At 38.4% G+C, this 26,374-nt stretch overlaps 2 protein-coding genes across 2 annotated transcripts; both read right to left on the reverse strand.

The window, feature by feature from the left end:
- Positions 1-87: 87 nt before the first annotated feature.
- Positions 88-10,029, reverse strand: LOC118272681 (beta-1,3-glucan-binding protein-like). Its single transcript, XM_035589314.2, has 9 exons — positions 9,863-10,029; positions 6,827-7,054; positions 6,139-6,341; positions 4,952-5,103; positions 3,987-4,147; positions 2,488-2,612; positions 1,994-2,114; positions 1,407-1,555; positions 88-981 (listed from the first exon to the last, which is right to left on the reverse strand). Exons 1-9 carry the CDS (start codon positions 10,002-10,004, stop codon positions 781-783), a joined length of 1,482 nt encoding a protein of 493 aa, XP_035445207.2. The 5' UTR covers positions 10,005-10,029; the 3' UTR covers positions 88-780.
- Positions 10,030-12,640: 2,611 nt separating this feature from the next.
- LOC118272603 (beta-1,3-glucan-binding protein 1) lies at positions 12,641-24,822 on the reverse strand. The gene is made up of 10 exons (XM_050693534.1): positions 24,561-24,822; positions 20,784-21,008; positions 18,947-19,242; positions 16,230-16,363; positions 15,525-15,691; positions 14,828-14,972; positions 14,559-14,638; positions 13,799-13,944; positions 13,222-13,413; positions 12,641-12,719 (listed from the first exon to the last, which is right to left on the reverse strand). Exons 1-9 carry the CDS (start codon positions 24,679-24,681, stop codon positions 13,225-13,227), a joined length of 1,503 nt encoding a protein of 500 aa, XP_050549491.1. The 5' UTR covers positions 24,682-24,822; the 3' UTR covers positions 12,641-12,719; positions 13,222-13,224.
- Positions 24,823-26,374: the final 1,552 nt, after the last annotated feature.

Here is a 26,374-nt window from a genome sequence, read left to right on the forward strand (position 1 = left end):
TCTCACACTTTTCAACGTAATCTCTCTTCTTTATAAAATAAAGTTTTGATATTCTTTGAGTATGTACTTTTTGAAATAAAAGACATATTTTTATTAAATCAATTTATTATATTACAATTCTTTAATAAAAAGTAAACGATATGATGGCGGATTTTAAAACAAAATGACTCACGTACAAGACAGCCGCACTCATAATTGATACAATAGCTATCATACAATCTAGACAATTTCATTAGCAGTCTTATAAATTCCATCTACACTTATATTAGAAATTATTTATTTATATTTAAATATTTATTTAGTTTTTCTAGTACATATTTGATCCTAACTTCGCATTAAGTATTTAGGCATCAAGTCAGCTCATTATCTGCAGTGTCATATTGTTTGAAATGGTTTAATTCTCTTCTTTTTTTACCTCAATAAAACTTTCACTTAGGTAGTACCATTCGTATACGAATCTCACACTTATGTAAGTAACCAATAAGTTTGGTATCATCATATTTTTGACTGTACAGTTGGGCGCGGTGGCTTCGATTCCCGCACGGAGCAACTTTGTGTGAACCGCAAATTGTTTTTTCGGGTCTGGGTGTCATGTGTATGTGAACTTCTATGTTTTTAAACGCACACAGGAGGAAATCTTAGTGTGGGGTAACGGTTAAAAAAACTAACAAAAAAATACCCGATTCGATATAGCACAAATATTCCTATTGACAAGTTCTACCATAAGTGCTATTGATCATTCATTTAAAATATTTGGTTCCATAGAAACTACGAGTACTATCACAGAGCGACGACTTTCACATAGTCCACGAGGAGTTGGGGCTGGTTCCAGGTTGAAAGCCAGGAGTCCATGTCTTGCCAGAAGTTGAGGAGGGCCTTCCTCCCAGGGTTGCTCCATGGCTTGGGACGGTCGTTGACTGTCTTGACTCCATCAGGGAACTCGGTGATGCTTCCTGCACCCATTCCTAGCGTGATGTAGAACTGTGGAGTTGAGAGTAAAAGGGTATCTTGTGAGTATTTTGATATATGGGATGGACGTTATTATTGTCATGTCGTTGTGGTAAATTAGAAGACATTTTATCATCTCTTCTCTTACCGCGAGAGTCGTAAGCGTTGACTTAGGGACTAAAGTACAGAGGATAGGTATCAGTGCTCTGATAAACCAGAATCTTCCATATTGTGGTCTCAAATCACTTGTTAAGCGTGGAGATTATGGCATATCATGATATCTCTTTTATACTCCTCAGACTGTCACAGGCAGTTCATGACGAGGTGCATAATATTGCGTGACTTTATGGTTTGTGCGGTGGCCGGGTGGCCTCGAAGCAAAATACTGTGTGATCCACAAATTGTTATTTGGTCTGGGTGTAATGTATATGTGAACTTGGTAAAAAAATGGTACTCACATAATCATCAAAGGGCGCCATCTTGGATCCGAACTGCAGCAAGTTGCGCGGGAGTTGTGTGCACTGCGCAGGGAAGCGGCCGCGCAGCCCACTCGCTGTGGGCTCCACGCGGGCCCACTCTACTCCGTCCACTGATAGTGTTATCCGATCTGTGTGAAAATAACAAAATTAATTACAAAAGAAAAAGATGGAGAAACGTTAACAGTAAAGAGACAGTGATTGGATGTGTTATAGGAGAGGCTTTTAATTTGTCCAGCAATAGATTTTTAATAGAGGCAAACGAGCATACGGGTCATCTGATGGTAAGCAATCAGCGCCGCTCACGGACACATACAATAGCGAAAGAGTTACAAGGCTAATGAGTGTTCTAGAAAGTCATCATCATCATCAACAGCCAAAAGTGGCCACTGCTGACCAAAGGCCTCTTCTCACACGGAGGTTTGAGCATTTATCACCATGCGGAATGACGATTTCAAACTTATAAGCCCAGGTTTCCCCACCATGTTTTCCTTCACCGTTTGTTAGTGGTATTTAAATTAAATACTGTTTTGAAGAAAGAAAGGAAGGTAAATGATGTTTCTAGTTACCTGGTGCCCATCGGACGGAGTATTCGTGGTAACTGTCTCCCCAGTTGTCGTTGGTGAGTGTTCTACTGCTCAGTAATGTGTCGTGGCACTGCAGGTCCATTATGGGACCACCGAACAGAACCTGGAATTAAAAAGTTGTTGATAAAAGCTTTAAACAAAGAGGAGTGGAAGGAAGGTAGGGAGGCCTTTACCCTGCAGTGGGACGATCATGGCTGAAATCTAAATCTAAATCTGATTTCAAGCATCGTATCACACTTAAGCATAGAGATTGTCGTTAACTAGAGGAGTCCTTTTTTGTAGAGGCACCTCATATTCCAGCAATGGGCTATCTGAACGTGGTTTAGCTGGTCCACTTAGATACCAAATAACAATCAAAATTATATTCTGCAGTGTTTTGCAATCTAAAAACATTTTCACTATTTGTCGCATTTCATGAAAATAGTACAGATAGGTACTAAATACTAATACTGTTTAGCTTAGCTAAGGTAGCTTACCTTATTAGAGTAATCAGTAGTTCCACTGCTGAGCACCTTGTTGCCACGGGCTGATGCTATTTGTAGCACCCCAGAGCTGTAGTGGGGGCTGCCGTATTTGTTCCGAATTGGTTCCAGGAGCATTTCTGTAATCAACCAATTTTTGTAATTAAACCTAGATATGTTTTTTTGGACGGAGGCGTGATTTATGTGCCTCTTCTCGCATTCGATAATCACCACCACGCTTGCTCAATGTGGGTTGGCGATTTCACTTAGAAATTATAATTAAATTGGTTGGTTTTCTCACGATTTCTTCACGATTTTTGTCTTCACCGTCAGTCAATGGTGTCTAAATAATCTTGGAAAGGACATATAACTCGGAGAACGTACATTGGTACTTGCCGCATGAGAAGCAGGCGTCTTAAGCCTCCGGGCCACCACGATATATACGGTAAAAACATATTCACTAACAATGAGATAAATCATAATGAGTCTTACTCCTTCTTTCCACTTATGAATGGCTAAAATAGTTTAATAATACGGTTTTCGATGGACAACCTCAATGATTAATTTGCATACCGTCTTAGCTCGAATGTTTTTCCCCGCAAGTCAAGGCTAAGAAGTACTAGTTCATTGGTTGCCAGTCATGGTAAAAAATATAAGTTCTTATGAACATGAAATGATCGTACATTCGCGTTCTTCTAGGAATCCGTACAATAGTCCAAGAGACCATGTCAGCATAGGATATCGTTTCGATTCATATACAATGACATGTCATACTTATACCAATATTTTGTTGAAAATAAAAAAGTGTGACAGGCTCGTAGCCCGTCCTCTTACGTTTTACAACAAAACTGAAAACCAATTTTATTTAAAACTAACTAGCTACTTCCGCGCGGTTTCACCCGCTCTGCTTGGCTCCTATTCGTCATAGCGTGATGTTTTATAGCCTACAGCCTTCCTCGATAAATGCACTATTCAACACAAAAAGAATGATTCAAATCGGATCAGTAGTTCCGGAGATTAGCGCGTTCAAACAAACAAACAAACAATCAAACAAACTCAGCACTTCAGCTTTATAATATTAGTATAGATTTTGAAATGAATATTGTGTATGATTTTGAACTATATAGAAAGACAGCCGTGGTATAAAAGATTAATAGATAACTGCAGCCTTGATGTTAGTAATTTTTATATTATAAAAATTAATTGATGTCGGTTAGTCTCGCTAAAACGGTTGGACCGATTTCGCAAATTTCGGTCTTAAATTATTTGTCCAGGGAAGGTTTAAAAGAGTGAAAACAAAATTATTGAGGTAGTACGAAGTTTGCCGGGTCAGCTAGTCTGATATAATGAGTAAATTATAAGCCTAGTGAGTGAGTTAAGTCAAGAGTGAATAGGTTACTTCTAAGTAAGCGCGCTCCATCGTCGACCGCATAGTCGCTTTCCATCAGGTGAGATAGCGGTCAAGCGTCAACGAACAGATATTAAGAAAAAAAGGTTTTTCTTTATTTCCTTACCTGGGTAAATCCAGTCTCCCTGCGGCAGTTTAGCCCTTATGGTGACAGTTCCATAGGTGAAGGCGAAACCTTTGGAGATGATTCTGCCGCTAACGATGGGAGGCAGGATGTCGGCGCCAGAGGCTTGCTTCATACACGCCTCGGCGGCTGGGGACGTGCATCTGGAAATAGTATTAAGCATATCATCACATATCATATAAGTGTGGGAGAGCCATGCTTCGGCACGAATGGGCCGGCTCGACCGGAGTGATACCACGGCCTCACAGAAAACCGACGTGAAACAACGCTTGCGTTGTATTTCGTTGTGTGAGTGAGGTTACCGGAGGCCCAATTCCCCCTTCCCAATCTTCCCAATCCCCGATTCCCGAACAACTACCCTTAAATTCCTAACTCCCAAAAAGCCGGCAACGCACTTGTAACGCCTCTGGTGTTTGAAGTGAATTGCTTACCATCAGGTAATACGCCTGCTCGATTACCGGCGTGTTTCATAAAAATATATATATATATATATATATCATCACATATTTAGTTTAGAGGGAGTTACATGAACGTGTTAAAATGTACTTTTCTGTGGACGCCCTCTGTCCCATCTATGGGACAAACGGCCTTAACACATTGAACGCCGTGGTGGTCACCGGTGACCGACGTTAGCGTAGGATTTGCCTTCAACAGTTTTCTATTGGCAGTCAAAGACTTAACCTCTGGTTTACGGGTATATAAGACACAGTAGAAAACACATTGTGTCTCGCGCAGATCTGCTCTCCAGCATACAACGGGTTTACTACCGTACTCAAAGACATTTACTGCTTGCTTAAACTATTCCTTAGTAACGATTTTGTTTCGATAACAATTGCTATGGACTGAGTTAAAGAACCATTAAACGACTCTGAGTACGGCGGTATGTGAGGTCACCATTAAATGACTCTGAGTACGGAGGTATGTTAAGTAAGTCAATAAGGACTTACCCACTGTAAAGATTGAGGGATCCAGTGAAGATGGAGTCTGCGTTGAACCCTGGCACACGCTGCTGTAGGTTGAGAGCTATGCGCAGCTCCCCGTTTGACACCGACACGGTCGGGTCTGAACTCAGGCGCTGGTAGGAGACGAATGGGAAGTTCTGGAATGGACAGTTTTTAATTGTAGTAGACATTATAAAGGTCTCGATAAATGTCAAAAGGTGGTTGTCACAACATATGTATACACAGTACACTTAGTGCGAGTTTGCTTTACGTTTAAAGTAATCGAAAAGGAACCGCGTTCGGCGCTTTGATTAGTCGGTCGAACAGTATTTGTTAAAAAGAAACTGTTAACCCTTTACCACATGGCGTTTGACTACTCTAATAGTGACGCATTATCAAATCATTATGACATGTTTCACCAGGACGCTAACTTACTAAAGACGGTTCTTTCCTTAAAAAATCTTTAAAGGTATTTAACGAATTAATGCTAAAGTAATTAGAAAGTATTTCAAGCCTGTATCCTCTTTCTCCAAAATGTAAAAGCAAAAAAGGGTATTCACCGACATGAATCAAATACCTCAATTAAGCTGAATCGATCGTTTAATTCTAATTACAACAAGTTCTAAGGAAAACGGTACTAAAGGCTAAAGTGAGTCAAGAAAGAAAAAGTCCCGAGGTGTGCTCAACCTCAACCGGTTTTAAGAAATAAACGAATCAGTGTCAATGACCTTGGTCACTTAAGTGCAGAATTACTATGCAAGTGAAGAGGTATAACCTAGTTTTTGCGGACAAAACATTTAACATCCATTGATGGGTTTTGTTAAATATTTTGTTTGGGTTCAAAGCCTTCAAAGATTGAAAGAATATCGAAGTATAGAAATACAGCATTCATAATTGTTGCGTTGGTCGTCTCGTCCAAATAAGGGATTTCGTGGTTAGTTATACATTAACATGAAGCTTGTCACTGTACTCAAAATCACATGAGAGTCAAAGTCAAAGCATTTAGGTAAGTAGGTACTTTTGGAACGTCCAACAATTATCTTTATTGGTGACAAATTGTTAACCTAATTATCCCCCTTAACTTAATTATGATTCTTAAAAAACTAACGGAACATTTTACTTAAGGGGAAAAACATGCACGATAATGATTTAAATAAATAAAAGTGTATGAATTGACGATATAGGTACCGTACCGGCGAAGACGGTAAATATTGTTCAATCTGCCAGATGTCATCTCGGAAATTGTCGAAATTTTCTTCGAATATGGTTTGGCCTGCGCACGCGGTACCGCCCTGGACTAGGGTCGCTGTTGGTCTGCATTCTGGGGGGGATGGTGTTGGCCGAAGCGGTGGAGGCGGTGGAGGGGTGTTGGGTGTTAGTGTCCGGTCTTCAAGAGCTGGAAATGAAATTAGGAGTTATTATCATGTTGTACTTAGTTGGAAGCTTTTGCCCGTGACTTGGCGCTGGGGTTTCTGTTGTTAGATGATTAAATGTATCTGTGGATCCATGGAATTATTGGTAATTCCAGAGTCTTTATTAAAAGACCTTAAGACTTATTAGCATCAATTGGTGCCAATCGTGATGATTATGTCAATGATACATCGTTTTGTACAGTTACGATATTAGATTTATCGTAATAGATGACCGTTCTTATCTTTACACCAAGCACAATCATGACTCGCGACGCGCCACAAGCATGGGTCTGGTTCTGGTCAGGCGGCGGGTTACCCTTGCTGACCGTCCGCAGGCCCGCACTTACAATCGCCGGAGATAGTTGTGTGATCCTCAACCCCGGAGTATCTCTCGAAACGGCTGGGGACATCGTAGCCCCTAGATCTTTAATCACTGACCACCATTACCAAAAATAATCTTCAAACCAACCTGTAACAGTATAGCTAAGTTTATCCTTAATATAACCAGCTCTGTCTGCGGTAACCACCACGTAGTAATTAATAACATCCCCGATCTTCAGCTCTATGCCTGGTTCTTCCACCGTCCACCATCCATCCTTCGGTTGGAGCACTTCTCCAGAAATGGTCCCAACATCAGTACTGCCTATAGGACGATTCACATTCCCTTGGAAGACGAACAGACTAACGTTTGGTGCATCTGGAAAAATATGGAAACTTGTTTAATCATAGTGCAGTACCTTTGATCATGCCTGCAGAGAGAGACAGTCAGTTGCCCATCCAAGTATGGAAGAGCCATGCTTCGGCACGAATGGGCCGGCTCGACCGGAGTGATACCACGGCCTCACAGAAAACCGACGTAAAACAATGCTTGCGTTATGTGAGTGAGGTTACCGGAGGCCCAATTACCCCTTCCCAATCTACCCAACCCCCGATTTCCCAACAACTCTTAAATTTACAACCCTCAAAAAAGTCGACAACGCACTTGTAACCCCTCTGGTGTTTCAGGTGTCCACGGGGGGCGGCGATTGCTTACCATCAGGTGATCCCCTTGCTCGTTTGCCGGCTTATTACATAAAAAAATCTGTCATTCAATCAAATTAATGTGGAACTAGAAACATGGCCCTGATCTACTGATGAATTTATAAAAAAATATACCTATTTAACATTTTTTAGGCAAGTACTTGATACTATGAATAACTTATTAAGTAAATAAGAATATTAAATAGATAAGACCGTACTTCTCACTGGCGTATCGACCTCATATTTATTTTATTTCTTAGTATACAAGTCAGATAAAACTACAGGGGAAGGGGAATCACAGTTTTTTTTTATATTCGTTATTAATAGGTGTTATCGTGACGTGAACTTTTATTTTCTCGTACATTTAAGTAAATGAGGAACATTTTGTTTGTTTGAACGCGTTAATCTCTAGAATTGCTGGCTCGATTATCATAATTATTCTTTTTTTTATTTATATTGTTAGGAAGACGTTTTACTGTAGTGGTATGTTAATAATAATTAGATTTATCAAAATTTATTGTTTTAACTCGTGGCGTGTTTGACCTTGAAAAATGTATGATGTCGTGTTGACACTCGATAGGTTAAGTAAAAGTTTGCGAGGATGTAATATGTACCTATGTTTAATTGGTACTCTTTCACCTTACTAAACAGATTTGAATGAAATTTGGCAATAACTTAAGGTAATTTAATTAGTTATGTCTTAAGCTTTTCCTACACCCACTTAAAGTTTTTTTATAGTATAAGCTGGTAAACGCACAGACGGATCACCTGATGGTAAGCAATCGCCGCGTAACAAGAGCATTTCCAGGCTTTTGGAGGTAGGAATTTAAGGGTTGTTGGAGAATCGGGTATTGGGAAGGGGGTTATTGGGCCTCCGGTAACCTCACTCACACAATGCAAGCGAGCAATGAGTAATTTACAGTAGACAACTCATGAGGAAAGTGTCGCTTAATACTGCAAATATACGATAATATGTTCTTGTTACATCACTAACCTTTCGGGGTCAAATTTAATAATAGTAGCACTGTGAGTAATGAATCGATTAATGCAATATTATCACTTGACTTTACGATGAATTATTTTTTTGTAGAAGGTTATAATCAAATGTTTCTCCCATCCTTTTTTTAAGGGGGGAATTCATCCAATGACTTCTCCCGCATTGGGCGAGGCGAGAGGGAGTGTCAGACTCTTACTGACTAAAAACCACCCCGTTCCTACTTCTGCAAATCAACTTTAAAATTAACCTAGAAAAATTAAACTACATTCTGCCCGCGCCTTCACGCGCGTTCCTATAGGATAAAAAGCCTATGCGTTATTCCAAATTTCATTTCGACATCTTTAGTCGTTTTGACGTGAATGAGTAACAAATAAACCTACATATTTTTACATTTATAATACATATTAGTAAGATTACCAAATCAAGTTCAGTCATGAGTTTTAACTACTACTAAGAATTCCAAGACTATAAAAAACCAAGAATAATAATTACTTTAACATGAACTTATAATATAGTTATACGTCTTAACTTTTTGGTCAGGGAATTACCGAATGACGCAAATCATGGTTGAAAAAAGTAGTTAACACTTCGGGGATCATATCTCTTCCTTGGCGTTTTAGCTATAAGTTGTCATACTAAGAAATAAAGTATCTATAGATAATTTTCTTTCAAATGGCTTATATATATATGGACACTGATTGCTCTGATTGCGATCACTGGCTTATATATTGATTGAACGTACAAGCGCCCGTGAGTCTTTCATTCAAATCCGATTAGTAGTTTATATGTATAAGTACAATATACATATATACATATACATGTATATAAATTGTATATGCATTCTCACAAGCTTTCACATTTAGTAGGATAATGGGATAAGAATAGTAGAACTGCAATGTAGCATCCATTGTTTACAAAATACCGCTATTATAATATGTATATGAGATTCGTGCTACTTATTTATAGTTATTCGTATAACATTATCAAAATTAATGAACAAACATATCTATTGAAGTTCCATACTTAGAATATATTGTGCTAATTGAATAAAAAAACTATTATACGTCGTTTTAAACTGTTTTATAAACTAAGAACCACATAATTAGTTAAGTAACTACATTTTAGTATTTATTTTTGGAAAAATATTAATTTTTCACACTTTTCTCATTACTTTATTTACTTTAACATTATTTAAAACGCAACTAGCGACCCGCCCCAGCTTCGCATGGGTGCAATGGTGATATATTATGCATGTATTATACATATATTATAAACCTTTCTCTTGAATCACTCTATCTATTAAAAAACTGCATCAAAATCCGTTGCGTAGTTTTAAAGATTTAAGCATACAAAGAGACATAGGGACAGAGAAAGCGACTTTGTTTTATACTATGTAGTGATAGTGATATCAAAACATTGATATTCTAAAGTTCATAGACAACAAAAGAAAATAAAAGTGAGGTTAATAATAGTTAAAGGTCAACGAACCTGGTATTGAGGCGCGAAATCCTCGCGGTTTTAACGCACTTATAGTCACATCAGGTATTTGGTACTGTCCACTTGTTGTTTGTAAAAATATAAATAAATTAATAAATAATCCGACAACACGTCTGTTCACTGGGAGAGTCATTTTGACACTAAATTATTATTGTTCTGTGCTGTGAATGTAGTTACACATTGAACGGTTTTTATACGGTATGTTGCGTACTTCAGAAGGGTTCTGAATTTAAATATTTTGCGATGTGTTTTTTTTTTATTTGTAGCTAAGGCAGGTATTAATATTAATTCTAAATGGGGAAAATAACTAAGGAACAGTTAGGGTGTTATTTTTTATTATTTTTATTAATCCTGGAATTTGTTTTTGGTCGATTTGTGTCATTTAGGGTTTTCAACTTAATTTTTTTTTACAGTTTATTGTGGTGAGGTGAGACATAGTAAAAATCACGGTTTACTCATGTAAATTTATCATACTTCGTACGTAGCTTACCTACTCAGTAAGCTGCGCGACGTTACCGCGTCTGCGCACGCTGCTCATGATGAAGAGTCCCTCTGTGACTCGAAACTAGTAGAGCTTTTCTCCATTAATTTACGCGAGAACACAGTAATTTATAGTTAATTTACGAATTAATTTAAACACACACTTTATATATGATTGCTAGCGTCAGCTTCTGCTGCTTCTCTGCAGGATAAAAAGTAGTCTATGTGTTATCCCGGATAATAATCTATCCCTGTTCCAAATTTCATCCTGATCCCTTCAGCCGTTTTAAAGTGATAGAGTAACAAGCAAACAAACAAACAAACATTCAAACTTTTGCATTCATTAAGTATGACGTATGATTAGTAGGATATTGGGTAAGATTTTTTTATTAATTCCCGGTAATTTAATTTAATTTTATTAAAAAAAATATTGGTTTATTGGAGTTTTTAAACTTCTTAGAACAAATTTTAGGTGTAATAAATTTTAGCCATCAGGTGACCCGTCAGCTCCTTTGCTTTCTCATTATATAAAAATAAGTCAGGTTTTCCTTCCTGACCCTATAACTCCAGAACGCAACGAACCTATTTGCACGGTTTTTGCATTCCTTGGAAAGGTCTCGGGCAAAAAAATCAGGAAAAATTCGAGAAAAAAGCAGGAAAGCAGGGAAAATCATTAGAATTCGCCGAGTTTGCTAGTTAGTTATAATTATTACATTATGAGTCCCACATTTAGAGGGCAAAGTTATTGTCGATTGCTAGGCACTTTCGGACCTTATTTTTATCATAGATAAAGAATTTAAAGATTATCAAAACGATCTAACAGATACAAAGTTATTAAATAAATAAATAAATAAATTTTTATTCAAAAATTCTTTACAGGATAAATTACATGTAGTCTTAAATATTAAACTTAATATTTATATTGACATAGCTCAAAGCATTAGCAAGCTGCAGTTGCAGTGGGCCGGTCATATTTGTCGAAGAACCGATGTGGGGTAGACGTTCTCTGGAGTAAATACCACGTAAAGGCAAACTCTCAATCACTACTAGATCATCAGTTTAGGGAACAGAAAGTAAAGTTTCCTAAGAAAAGGAGGATCCTCAGATCAGGGCTAGGTGATCGTCGATCTAACCAAGAATTGTCCGCCCGAACAGAACCAGACCCGTGCGTGCGGGAAGCACCTCAAAGAGCCATCAGACCACCATAGATGGGGTCCAGTAGGGCTGATGCCTGATCCGGAGTTGCGGACTACCTAGCGGGTTTATCGGGGCTCCGGTTCGAAAAGCAGGAGTAGGAACGGGGTGGTTTTTAGTCAGTAAGAGTCTAACACTCCCTCTCGCCTCGCCCAGGGCGAGAAAAGTCATTGGATGATTTTCCCCCTCAAAAAAAAAACCAAGAATTGTATTGTGAACCTGATTGACAAAAAGAGATAACCTATGGAGTTTTTTGCTCGTTCTTCTTCATGGGAATCTCCACTTTGGAACAAGCAAATAGTTTTACTAGAGAACTGACTGACAGACTGACATCTTTAATATTTTGTTTGACATTCTAAAGTGTCTTTCAGGTCTAATTGAAATAAATGATTTTGACTTTGACTCCCGTATACAAAACGAATAACTACTGAAATACCTGGCAAGGAAGAGTGTAACGGGCTTATCCAAAATTAACTAAATACCACATTTTACCCTATTTTTATTTTCCTTTACAGAGTTCTGTGTCCCCAATTCCCCAAGCCGACTTAATCAGATCAGAATCTCTGACAACCCGATCTTCCTTCCCTATTATTTTTTTATAATTAATCGCTTAACGTATAAAAAGCATAGTTTCTTCCGCCAGACTGGTTTACTGGTCGGACTTGGCTTGAATATATTTTTTGAGAGGAGAGGGGGGTGAATTGTCAAATGACTTCTCACGCTTTAGGCGAGGCGAGAGAGAGGCTCTTACTGACTAGAAATCATCCCGTATTATAATGACTTCTCTCGCTTCGGGTTAGGAGAGCAAGTCTCAGACTCTTACTGACTAACCACCCCGTACTTACTTCTGCTTGTCGAGCCGGAGCCCCGGTAAACCCGCTAGGTAGTCCGCAGCTCCGGTGAAATAACATTTGGTCGTGAAGAATGGAAAGAAGCACAATAGTGCTATTGTGCCGATCACAACTAGAAACAGGGGAAAAGATCGACTATGGTACCACTACCATAATTGTTTATTACCGAAGTAACGAACCAGTCCCAATAGAAGGATTAAAAGGTACAAACAATGCAGGTACCGTACTAAATAAAATCCATATAAAAGTAGAAAATATATTTATTACTTATTTATATTTATCAGGCAGTTGAGTTTCTTTGCACGTTTTAAAGATGTCCCCATCTGGAAAAAAAAAGAATAAGACAGACATAAATAAAAAATAATGGAGGTATAATTGTGTGGTCCTGGCCTTATTACTTACTTTGCAATGAAACGTCACGCCTTTTATCCCCGAAAGGGTAGGCAGAGGTGCACATTACGACACGTAATGTGGACATGTACGACACGTATACCCACTTTTCACCATTTGTGTTATAAGTCCCATCCCATGTAATAGGGGGTGAGCCTATTGCCATATACTGGGCACAATTCCAGACTAATTGTCTTTCTATGAAATGTAATTATTTTCTTTTTAAAATCGACCGGGAAATGATTTAACTTACCTACTGTTAAATAAATAAAAATCAAAACCAACAAAATTTTGTACATTATACTGCAGAAAAAGCGGCAGTTGCTGATTAGAGAAGAACGATCAAAAAACTTCACAATTACTTTAAATTTTTCACCTATTCTACATGTATATCTATTTGCAGACAGTAGAAATAATACAAGCAAGTCCACTGACCTTCTAGAGAGCATAGACCCTGACGTAGTCTACCTCCAGAGCGCTGCTGTCATCGTACCACGTGGAGTACCACTGGTCGCGAGCGTTCCAGAAGTTTAACATGGCTTTAGTGGCACGGTTCGTCCAAGGCTTGTTGGGGGCGTCGGCAAACTCATGCACACCACCCACATTCAGGCCTAACGACACGAAGAACTGCAACGAAGAACTTCATTTTAGTATTTTAAGCGTCAATTTCCAGAAATGGGCAATAGGTGATACCCAACTTTTTCACTGATATTAAAAATGTGATAATTTTGTTTGTTTGGATGTTTTTTGAGGGGGAAAATCATCCAATTATTTCTCCCGCCTTGGGCGAGCGAGAGGGAGTGTCAGACTCTTACTGACTAAAAACCACCCCTTTCCAAATCCTGCTTTTCGAGCCCGAGCCGCGGTAAACCCGCTAGGTACTCCGCAGCCCTGGATCAGGCATCAGTCCTACTGGGCCTCATCTGTGGTGGTCTGATGGCTCTGGTTGACACTAATCTGGTTCTGGTCGAGTCTGGACCTTAGGTTGATGATGAAGGCGTCATGTACTAACCATATCATCAAAGGGTGCCATGATAGTGCCTTTAAGCCACTGGGAAGCTGCAGCCACGTTGTTCTCACTCGCAGTCTTGTAGAACCCTTCCGCTGGCGGAGACACTGATCCATACTGCTCTCCATCCACGTAGAGGGAGATGCTGCCTGTAACAATCAAGATAAAGAGAAATAAAATATCATTGTGATTTATAGCGAGTGCCTTTAAATACATACATAACCTCACGCCTGTCTCAGAGACAATGGAACGCCAATCGAATACGAATCTTAAATTTTTTTTTCGCTTCATCAACAGTCATCTGTCTTTTTTAGATGCATGCTCGTTAGTTAAGGGAGTTTTTAATTTGGCATTTCTTTAATATTTTCATTAATTCTTTTGTTATTTATTCTGAAATAGATTTTTACCATTTTTGACGGCATTTGGGGGTCTTTAAATGGTGCTAGGTATATATTTTGAGCCACATTTGTTTGGTTAATGAAGAAGGATTTTTTTTGTAGGGGGAAAATCATCCGATAATAATTATGACTTCTCTCGCCTTGGTTAAGGCAAGAGGGACTGTCAGACTCTCACTGACTAAAAACCACCCCTTTCCTACACTTGCTTTTCGAGTAAACCCGCTAGGTAGTCCGCAGCTCTGGAGGTAGTTCGCCCAACAAAGAAGGATGTGGTTGATTAAATTTGTATTAGTAGATATAAAACTTCAGACAGTTGTATGGTTGCATATCCATATTCATTCATTTATTAGTACTGCGGTACATACCTGGTCTCCATTCAAGGGTGTAGTTGTGGAAATCTCTACTCCAGAGATCAACACCTAATTTTTGTTGTAAGTAGAATGATCTGTAACAAAACAAGATTGAATTATTACTTGTAGAAGTCAATTGTTACGTAAAAGTAAACCTTATACTAAAAATTATTAAGTTGAAATTAAGTATTTCAAACATTTTGACGAATATAGTAATGCTAATGAAAATTGAACTCTATTGCGTCTTTTCTTTTAAATGAAAACTGAATGGAATTGCTACCAACCTGTAAGGTTCAGTATCGCAAATGATAGGTCCAGCATATAATTTCTTGGCGAACTCCGCGTTTCCTTTGATGGTGGCAATGCGAAGCAGTCCAGACGCATAATTGGCAATGCCATAGACATGGTCTCTGGGTTCCAGCTGGATTTCTGAAAATAGATAATGGCAACATTAGTCTGTTATTATTTTTAACAATTGTACGAACTGCTAGGGTGTGGAATTCTTTGCCAGAGTTTGTGTTTCCTGATGGGTATAACCTGGATATCTTCAAAGCCTGAGTGAATAGTTTGCTTATGGGCAGACGTGCTTCATCGTAGGCCGCATCATCACTTACCATCAGGCAAGATAGCGGCCAAACGTCGACCCATCTAATGTAAAAAAAAAAACACATTTTCTCCTGTGGCATGTACATTTACACAAACACATTTGCTTTTAATAATTTGAGGATCATGTAAAGATAACTACTTCGTTCCAGATTTGAATCGTAAGGTTGCAGATCGGATATCTGTATTTTATGGTTATGTTTACTATAGATCCTGGCCCTACAGGAGTTGCAGCGGTTTTAGGAAGTTGTAGAAAGTATGTCAAAAAAAAGTTTGCAGATGTTCGCCCAGTCACTGTATTAACTGCCCAGTCATTATAATCCATTCCTGGATAAAAGCATGTGATCATAAAAAGTAGGAGTTTCATCAAAAACATACCTGGATAAATCCAGTCTCCAAACGGCATTCTGGCCCTGATTTCTACTCTTCCATACTTGAAGGCGAACTTATTCTTGGTTGTGATCTTCGAGGTGATGATCGGTGGGAGAATTTGAGGACCAGAAGCTTCTCTAGAACATTCTGTTGTTCCAATGGTACCAGTACATCTGCGGACAAGGAAATAGAGATGTCGAAATCGTTTTCCATTTGAAGGTACACTTTGGAACGAGGACTTTGGTTCATTGAGAGAAAGACTGACGAATAATTCAATTTGACTTTTCAAAATGCCTAATTAAGGATTAATAGAAATAAAAGCTTTTTTTTTTTAAAGTGTTGCCTCACTCTAAGATTTTCTCCTGTTTACATGCATGACACCCAGACCCGAAACAATAATTAATTGTGGATCACACAAAAAGATACTCTGTGCAGGAATCGAATCCTCTACATGTTGTTATTATTATTTAAATTGTTTTAATAAATTAAATACACACTCTTTTAATCAGACTATGAATCATCTCTCATCATCAAGGGAAATGGACATATCTAATGAACTCAAACTCGATATATTTCATAGTGCGATATATATCAGCAACTTTTCAATTCTACTTTTTAAACCATGACATTATATGTAGAATTTCTTAAATCGTTTAAAATATTCCCCATGGCTTTTTATAATAAAAGCTAAATATCCTCTGATCACCTCACCTGGCAGTGATATCAAGTGATTGCCTGACATAGTCCTCTCCGTACTTCGACTCCAGGGTGATGGGCTTGATGATCAGCATCCCATCACGCACTTGCAGATTGCGGTCGTTTAGGTACACGTTGAATGGAAAGTCCTGCAATGAGATACAATAAATACATTTTTATTCTTTATCTATTCTCTAGGTGTCGGAGAGCCATGCTTTGGCACGAAAAGGCTGGCTCAACCGGAATGATATTACGGCCTCACAGAAAACCGACGTGAAACAGCGCTCGCGTTGTGCTTCCCCATTACCCCTAGGCCCTATTACCCCTTTCCAATCCCCGATTTCCCAACAACCCTAAAATTCCTATTCCCTAAAAGGCCGGCAAAGCGCTTGTAACGCCGTTGGTCTTCGGGTATCCATGGGTGGCGGTGACTGCTTACCATCAGGTGATCCGTCTGCTCGTTTACCGGCGATATTCCATAAAAATTTGTTCCTCAACAAACTCTTAACATGAAAACTCGGTCGAAAACATCTTTGTAACGGCTCTTAGTTGCTTATGTATGTACAAGGGCGGCGTCGATTACTTACCATTAGGTGACTCATCGTTTATGTTTGCCTAAGAAGCCTAAAATTGTATTTTCTAGTTTAAACAAAACTACATTTTAGGGTAAATAGCACTCCTTGGTTGTGCACACATTATAAAATTGTAAGTCAATATATTTTCGCTAAAAACAAATTAGTTTAGTACAATATTTTTTTACATGTATGGTGTTAAAAATATTGACTTTAGCTACGTGTTTGGAGGAGATTTGTTTGCAAATTCAACGTACATTAACCTTCGTATATTTTGTTATATTAAGGACATCCATACAAACTAGCTGTTTGGTAACGGACAGAGTAGAACACATTTGTCCACACCACCATTCCTCTTGTGGGTGTCATAGGACCTTGAATACGGGACTAAAGCTTTTTTATGGAACACGCAGACGTATCACCTGATGGTAAGCAATCGCCGCCGCCCATGGACATTTAAAACACCAGAGGCTTTACGTTAAGTGCTTTGCCGGCCTTTTAGGGTTAAGGAATTTGAGGGTTGTTGGGGAATCCGGGATTGGAAAGATTGAGAAAGCGGGAATTGGGCCTCTTGTAACCTCACTCATACAACGAAATACAACGCAACCGTTGTTTCACGTCGGTTTTCTATGAGGTCGTGGTATCACTCCGGTCGAGCCGGCCCATTTGTGCCGGAGTACGGCTCGTAGTGATGGTGCATATGTTACTAATTTATGTTATGAATTTCGCTATAAGGGTATCAACATACCAACCTTCTCCAAACCAGCATATAACTTTTGGTTGGTAGATCGCCTTCATAATCATTGAGATTAGTCGGACGATCATACTTTTTCAGATTTTTCAGAACATTCTGTTGCTTAAGTCCTATGTGAGTATTAATCAAAGGAGATTATTTTGAAAGGTCTGTCTACTTCGGCTTGCGGGTGAGGTAATATACCATGACCCTGGCACAGAAGAGTAGGAACAGGGATATTTTTTAATCAGTAAGATTCAGTACACTACCATCATCTCAACCAGGATATCAGGAGTTTATTGGATGTTTTCCATCCTCCCAAATAATAGTATATTTACCCCTATGGGACGAAGGCAAAGTGTATATAACTCTGTATATACCTTTGGGGAATAATATACGTGATGTTAATATTTTAGACAAAATTTGTAAGAGCTTTCAAAGTTACTAAGGCATAAGAATCATGAATATTTGATTAATTGTAGTACCTGAGCACCCTTACTTTAAAAACTTAGTATTTTAAGAAAAATAAAACTTTCCTTTGTTTAATGAAATGAAAACATTTTGAGAAATGGTTGCTCATTTGTATTCTGAGTAGGTTTTGATAGGTCTAAGCTATTTTTACTAGATTTTGTTTCTCTGCTTTCGTTAGGTAAGTAATTTTAGAGTTTTTTTTTATAAAACACGCCAGTAAACTAGCAGACGTATCACCAGATAGTAAGCAATCACCGCCAGGCGTTACAAGGGCGTTGCCGGCTTTTTGGGGTTTAGGAATTTAAGGGTTGTTGTTCGGGAATCGGGGATTGGGAAGAGGGGAATTGGGCATCTGGTAACCTCACTCACACAACGAAACACAACGCAAGCATTGTTTCACGTCGGTTTTCTGTGAGGCCGTGGTATCACTCCGGTTGAGCCGGCCCATTCGTGCCGAAACATGGCTCTCCCACACTTCAGCTCGTTTGTCAGTTATAAACTTTGCATTTGTGAACAGAAATATTAATTGCTTAAAAATCTGTTATATTTGCATGGGTTTCAAGTTTCAAGTGTATAGGTTGCTAAAGGGGATAGTCGTTGGCCAAATAACTGTTTGACATACGGCGAACTTGTGGCCAAACGCTGACCTAATAAGCATTGACTGATAAGACTGCCTCGTTGGCCGAGTAGTTGCAAGTGCGACTGCTGGGCCAGGTATCCTGGGTTCGATTACCGGGTCAGGCAAAGTATCACTGGGTGTATTTAGGTTTTCGAAAATTTCTCAGTAGTAGCACGTAGTCTGGAATTGTGCCCAGTATGGCAATAGGCTCACCACTAATACATGGGACTCTTAACATAAATGGTAAAAATGGGTGTATAGTGGCATTACTTGCCGCAATGTACACCTCTGCCTACCCCTTCGGTGATAAAAAAAACGATACAATTATACTACTAACCGGTTCTCCAGGGAACTTGATCTCAGGAGTCCAAACCTTGCCCCTCTCTAGTGCAGAATTGAAGTTGTCTTCAAAAAGCAGTTGGCCCCTGCAGACAAACCCTGGCACGTTGACCTTGGAGAGCGATAGTTCGCAGGGGTACTGGATATTGGGTGGGATAGCCCTGCCTTCAGGCTCTGAGTAGGACTGGTCCTGGTCTGGTGAAGCGGATAAAGGAGCAGGACTTGGCAATGCTGCTGCTTCCACTAAGCTTCCATCTTGAGGATTTACTGGGTTGCCTGCGTCGTTAACGAATTCTGAAAGAGGGAAAAAATATGGTTGATGTGGATTTCAATAGATAAGCGTGAAGTTATGGCATGGTCATTGGTAATTTTTGACACCACCCATAAGCTTCCCTACAGTCTATAGTTTTAGTAGCTTGGAGGTTTAAGATGCTTCTTATGCATGAGGGTGCGGCTTTGACTCCTATCAACAGCTAGTACCAATGTGACTTGTTATATGTACTTTCTAAGATTCTTTAGAGACCACTGACTCACTAACGGTGAAGGAAAACATCGTGAGTAAACCTAGACTTATAATTTCTAATTCAAAGTTTGAAATCACCAACCCGCTTTGAGCAAGCGTGGTGATTAATGCTCAAACCTTCACCGTGCGAGAAGAGGTTTTTGGTCAGCAGTGGCCACTTATAGGCTATTGATATGATGATGTGATGTGATGATCTTACCGCGGATATTGCAAGCCAATTAAGGGACGGCACATTTAAGAGAGACTAGGCGATACGCAAAATGTCATTTAGAATAATTCACGCGAACAAAAAACCATATAAGAGCTATTCATTATGAAATATAGCATCAGAAATTCCAGGAATCAATGCACATAATCTTCAGAAGACATTGAAAACCCATTATGAAGAACAAAAAAAAAAACAATTCAAGTACCTACTTGAGAATAAAAGAAAGATGGTCGAATACGAGTGTTAAGATGTTACAAGTGGACTCTGCTACCCCCTTTTGCTTTGAAGCATGTATTGAATTTCATGAAACACGGATTTAAACCTATATTTTGAAAGTATGACTAAAGATTTTAACATTTATTTATTTTTATAGGACTTATACTTTTAGAAGTGATCGTAAAAAAACGTCGTTCCCCATCATATTCCTGACCTCAGTTCGCGCGTTCTTATGCAGTGGGTTACACATACGACGTATCTTATTTGTCATTAAAAATGCCTTCATGATCAAATTGAAATAAATGAAAACCTTTCATTAAATAATACAACACACAAATCATACGTATGATTGTATGAATGTATATCTATGTATTTTGTGTATATGAATATCATATACACATCATAACATATAAATAGCTATTACAAGATTACATTCACGACCTTCCGATAAAGTGACCTCTCCGTATGTATTATTTACTATTTTATTGTATGTAGCACTTTGTTTTGGTTATTTTGTTTATCAAAGTAATATACACAATAAAGATTAACATTGTAATATGCGATTTACACATAATTTATTGTAATGACTATTTAAACTAAGTGGGGAGGCAGAAGTAACTACTATACACTTTTTTTAAGGGGGAAAATGATCCAGTGACTTCTCCCGCCTTGGGCGAGGCATTAGGGAGTGTCAGACTATTACTGACTAAAACCATCGTTCCTAGTCCTGTTTTTCGAACTGGCGCCCCGGTAAACCCGCTAAGTAGTCCGCAGCTTCGGAGACAGTCCGCAGCTCCGAGTGAGTGTCCGTGTGCGGCGCCGATTGCTTACCATCAGGTGATCCAGTCTGCTCGCTTTCCCATCCCATAAAAAATACTTTGAGCTTACCAGTAACAGTCCATTCTCCGTTATCCTGTCGGTATCCCAGTCCATTCCTGATGACGTAAGTCCAGAAATATACTTTGTCTCCAATCTTCAGCTCTGCGTTTCTGTCCCTAAAGGTCCACCTTCCATTCTTGGCTTTGGTGATGTCCCGGGACCAGTAACCAGCTTCTAGCCCTTCCATTTCTTCATTTAATTTGCCATGGAAGGCGAAGAGACTGAATCCATCATCTGAAAGAGAGAGAGAAATAGGTTTTAAATGATAATTCGTATAAAAACATAAAGATAAAGATAAAGATAAATTTATTTGTATAAACATGTGTAGGTAACATTATACATATAAATGTAAATGCAGATAGTACAGTTAAAATTGTAAGTCTCAACATGTTTTGCCATAATTGGCGTACAAAATAATAATAAAATTTATAAAACTATTAAAAAGAACAACTAAACTTAAAATATTTTAGACAACTAACTTATAAATCTTCATTTAAAAAATCTTTAACATGGTAATAACAATGCTTAGTAAGTAAATTTTTCAGTTCTTTTTTGAATAAATTATTGTTATTTATATTTTTCAACTTTTCCGGCATAGTTTTTGATATTCAGATAAGTAGTACCGAACAGTTGTCAACTATGGTGTAGTGTAGGAGTGTCAGTTGTTATTCAAACGATACATATAATTCGTCATTTCTTTAAAATGACAAGTAGGTCGATGAGCTCAGGCATCCAAAAATGTTCATATCTTTACAGGTTACACTAAAACTAAGCTATTTAGCTGTGCAAGTAAGATGCTTAAGTCGAGTATGCGACGTATCGTTACCTACTAACGATAGCCATCCATAGCACCCATCTATAGCACGCATCATTCCATATAAAAAACATAGCTTATCTGAGTCCGTTTCCACCAGTGCTACCACCGCATCGTAACATAGCACATTTCTGGTGGAAAAGTACCCTTAATAATGATGTAATGTGATTCAATATGAGGAGTTATCATTAATTCTATAATTAATAAATTCGATTCGTTTGTAAATGAAACCGCAAGCGATCAAATTGAATAGAAAACCGCAGAACGATTAATTAAAATGTTTTACAATTTTGACGTCAGTTTCCGACCGGTTTCTGGGGTTTTTGGTGGTTAACGACCTATTGGAATCAAGATTGTAATATATATTATAAAAACGATTGAGTATCTTTTAAGTGTGCAAGAGCTATGTTTCAGCACGAATATGGGACGACTCGACTGGAATGATAACACGGCCTCACAGAAAACCGACGTGAAACAACGCTAGCGTTCTTTCGTCGTGTGAGTGAGGTTACCGGAGACCCGACTATCCTTCTCCCCAATTTCTTCAATCCCTGAATCCCCAAAAATCCTGACATTCCTAACCCCCAAAGGTTGGCAACGCACTTGAAACGCCTCTGATGTTTCAGGTATCCATGGGCGCATTGCTTACCATCAGATGATGCGTGTGCTCATTTACCGGCTTATACTATAAAAAGGAATTGATTTTATTTGGACTTTTTAATTTCTGAAATGAAATAAAAAATTGGGAAGTTTTTTATTTTTGCTTACGCACGTATAGATACGGCAGAGGCAGCGCTAGCTTCGCCCCCGCTCCCACCTATTATTTTCGGAGTCCAATTTCGTTGAAAGTAGCTTTATTAATATTTAATTTGAAATCACAATAAACTTCATAATCGAGATTAGAGGAATTCAGGAGAATCCTTTGTCCTTATGCAAACGATTTATAAGCTGGTACCCAAGCGATCATTGACACCGACGTTTATGTAATATCAACCTTATACTTCTTATTATATGGCTGATATTTCTTTGGCTTAGTGTTAATCCGATATTTGAATTTGGTGTTTCCCGTAGATTTGTAATTTGATTTTCAATGATCAGTAGGAGGGTCAAGGTTTGATTTCCGAATTAATAAAGAATTTCGCATCTATAGAAATCTAGATTAGTTACTACCTAAATAGACTCGTTGTCTGTTGCAACTGGAGTCAGATAAATATAATTGTTTCTGTTTTTGAGTAGGTAATTCATAATCTACATAATACCTAAATAGGTACGAAAGAATTACGACACTATATAAATGTATACTTGGAAGTGTCATAAATCGAATGTCTCAATATGGACTCAACGCTTTTCAAATACATACCTAACTACTTTTTTCTAACATATATTTTGATTGGCCTACGCAAACATTGGGAATCCCAGATTTTTATTATTGTAACAAAATTCTATGACCTATGACCTTAATTATTTATCTTTACCTAAATGGTGTATATTATTTATAAATGAGGCAGACAGATAATAAAACAACTCTTGTCATATACATAATTATGTATCTTATCTACCTACATACTTGTACAACGAAATAAATAAAAATATCACGCTTGTTCAATAAAGGATATTCAGAATTACTTGAGTCTGTGTTTCCCGAAGTCCATCCATGGGCGTTCATGGGCGGCGTTGAATGCTTACCATCAGGTGATACGTTTGTTCGCTTTCCCATAAAAAAACATTGGTTTCTAACAATGAGTAGTTTTTTTAATTACAAATTCTAAGACAAAAACAATAGCACCAATAGTACTATATTCATTTGTTTACTTAAATTATTATTTATTTACAGCAAGTATTGTAATATAATCTATCTCAGAACCCAAACATTCACATACATTTTTTGTTGCTAAGATTTAGATGCCATGAACAGAGTGTCAATCCCCAATAATTTCTTGGATCCCGCAACGAAACAAGAAGATGTTATTAGAGGAGAGGGCCTTGACTATCAAGTAAGGCAAGAGAGAGAGTGTCAGACTCTTACTGACTAAAAATCACTCCGCTCCTACTCCATCTTTGAGCCTGAGCAATCATGTTGTAACTCCAATTATGTTGTCCGCATCTCCGGATTATGTATATCCACACTAACTCCAGTAATAGCAGGATGGACTAGTAGACATTGAAATTTATGCATATTTTTCCATCCATCTGTAAAAACCGCATCCAAATCTGTTCGGTAGTTCTTACGATCAGATAGATATACATAACTAAGCGTGTATATAAATAGCCAAGCCGTTTGTTTACGTGTCGACCAGTCAATCAGAGGTCAAAATTATACACTACAATCATCAATCTCATATTAATAGTCATTAATAATAACTTTTTTCATACTGACTGACTGACAATCTTACTAGTACTGATGATAGTTTGTGAGTTTGTGTTTGTATCATGTTTGTTACTCAAAAACGTCAAAACGGTTGAAGGGATCGGAATGAAATTTGGAACAGGGGTAGATTATGGTCTGGAATGGATCTGGATTTTTATCGCATGAATATGGGCGAAAACGCTAGCAGAAGGTAGTGGTTATATTAAAGTAATAGTCATATAAGTAAATTTTATTCCGGTTTTGTGGAAGTGTTCCGAAATATAAGTGTGAGATAGCCATGCTTCGGCACGAATGGGCAGGCTCAACCGGAGTGATACCACGGCTTCACAGAAAACTGAAGTGAAACAACGCTTGCGTTGTGTGAATGTGGTTACCCCTATACAATCAATCCTGATTTCCCAACAACCCTTAAATTTCCTAACATTCAAAAAACCACAATACACTTGAAGAACGCCTCTGATGTTTCGGGTGTCCACGGGCGGCGGCGATTGCTTACCATCAGGTGATCCGTCTGCTCGTTTACCGGCTTATATCACAAAAATAAATATTTATGTCGTAAAACGGGATTCGTATGTCTAGTAAAAGTAGGAATTAAGTGACTAACCTGGAATGGAGACTCTTAATCCTTTAGGATACAAAGCTTCCAACTTAGCTGGAGGCACTTCATAACTGTTCACTAAATTAGTACCAAGTACACACAAACACAACACTAATACACACTTCATATTGACAAAAATGATATTAAATGAAATTATCGGGATTCATTTAAAATGAATTTTATTATTAAATGTACCTATGACTAGATGTGTGTGATTCGATACGTAAGCGGTGACGGACTGAATTGAGTCGAGTTTGTGGTTTGGTCGCGATATGTTTTTTGCTAAGGAAGCGAGCGCGTATATTAAATAGCGGTGCGGCACGGTGTGACGTCATTTCTTATGCGGTTTTTGACCAATTAACATTGTATTGTTGATGTTTTTTTATTCAGTATAGTATTATATGTTCTTGTAAGATTTGTATTTTATGTAAAATTAGTTTTTGCAAAACGGCTTCGCCCGCGTTTCCGTGATAAAAAGTAGCCCGTGTGTTATTCCAGACCATAATTTACCTCTGTTACAATTTTCATCCCGATCTCTTCAGTCGTTTTGACGTGTTTGAGTACGGTAACAAACATACTGACAAACACATTAATTCACAAACATTCGCGTTTTTAATCGCAACGTCACGCTTTTTATCCCTGAAGTGGTAGGCAGAGGTGCACATTACGGCACGCACTTTTCACCAATTGTTTTAAGTCCCATGTCCCAACTCCCAAACGACGTGAAACAATGCTTGCATTGTCTTTCGCCATGTGAGTAAAGTTATTAGATGCCCAATCATCCCTCCATCCATGATCTTTAAATTCTAAAAGACCACGATTTTGTAACTTCTTTAGTGTCGCGGGTGTCCAGTGGCGACATCGTGTGTGACCTTTAACAAAGACTGGAGAACAGCGTTTTTTGATAAAACTGAAGTCAAAGTCAAAATCATTTATTTCAATTGTTTATTAAAGCAACAACTAAAAATAAAGAAGTCGGTTTAAAAACTAGTTTACAACTAGATTCTGTATCCTTAGTATAAGTTTGTTTTACGTTTAACGAAGTCTAGCGTTCGGCGCTCTGATTGGCCGGCTTGAATGCACCAACCAATCAGAGCATGGATCTCGTTAACTGAAAATAAACTCGTACTAAGTCCTCTGTGCAGGTTGAATGGACGATGCGAGGGCAAGTTTAAAACAAGTTGTAGCTGACTGCCTCATAGTCGTCTAGTAGCAGAGTAATATAAATTTACACCTCCCATATTCGTTCCGCGGGTGTCGTAGGAGTATTGTGTTATAAATTCCATGTAATAGGGTGTGAGCCTATTGCCATATACTGGGCACGATTCCAGATTCCGTGCTACTACTGAGAAATTTTCGAAAACCCAAAAAAGCTCAGCAATATTTTGCCCGACTCGGAAATCGAACCCGAGATCCCTTGTCCGGCAGCCGCACTTGCGACCACTCGACCAACGAGGCAGTCGAAATATTTTTATAACTAGCTTCTGCCCGCGATATCGTCCGCGGAAAATTAAAAAAATTGGGTTGCTACTACCCCTAACATTTAGGGGGATGAAAAATAGATGTTGGCCGATTCTCATAGATACCGGATAAGCACAAAAATCATCAAAATCGGTCAGCCGTTTCGGAGGAGTATGGCAACGAAAACTGTGACACGAGAATTTTATATATTAGATTATAAAATGACGTAACCTTTAATACTGCATCGAAAACTCCCCTGCAGAGTTGGAAAATAAAGAGTTCTCGACTCGCCTCAAGACGACCGACGCCAGCCAATGTTATTCAAGTAAAAACCAGTTGGCGACCTTGAGGGAAGTAAT

This window comes from Spodoptera frugiperda, chromosome 4 (genome assembly GCF_023101765.2).
Source record: "Spodoptera frugiperda isolate SF20-4 chromosome 4, AGI-APGP_CSIRO_Sfru_2.0, whole genome shotgun sequence".
Classification (NCBI taxonomy): Eukaryota; Metazoa; Arthropoda; class Insecta; order Lepidoptera; family Noctuidae; genus Spodoptera; species Spodoptera frugiperda.

Bases quoted from the DNA above. Each gene is read 5' to 3' on its own strand.
- LOC118272681 (XM_035589314.2), bottom strand. From the start codon at position 10,004: ATGACTCTCCCAGTGAACAGACGTGTTGTCGGATTATTTATTAATTTA. The intron at 2,613-3,986 runs GTAAGGAAATAA...GGTTGATTACAG, and splicing joins GGGAGACTGGATTTACCCAG to AAATGCTCCTGGAACCAATT. The intron at 2,115-2,487 runs GTAAGCTACCTT...TTTTAATTCCAG, and splicing joins CTACTGATTACTCTAATAAG to GTTCTGTTCGGTGGTCCCAT.
- LOC118272603 (XM_050693534.1), bottom strand. From the start codon at position 24,681: ATGAAGTGTGTATTAGTGTTGTGTTTGTGTGTACTTGGTACTAATTTA. The intron at 21,009-24,560 runs GTTAGTCACTTA...TCTCTCTTTCAG, and splicing joins ATTAAGAGTCTCCATTCCAG to ATGATGGATTCAGTCTCTTC. The intron at 16,364-18,946 runs GTTAGTAGTATA...ATCTCATTGCAG, and splicing joins TCAAGTTCCCTGGAGAACCG to GACTTTCCATTCAACGTGTA.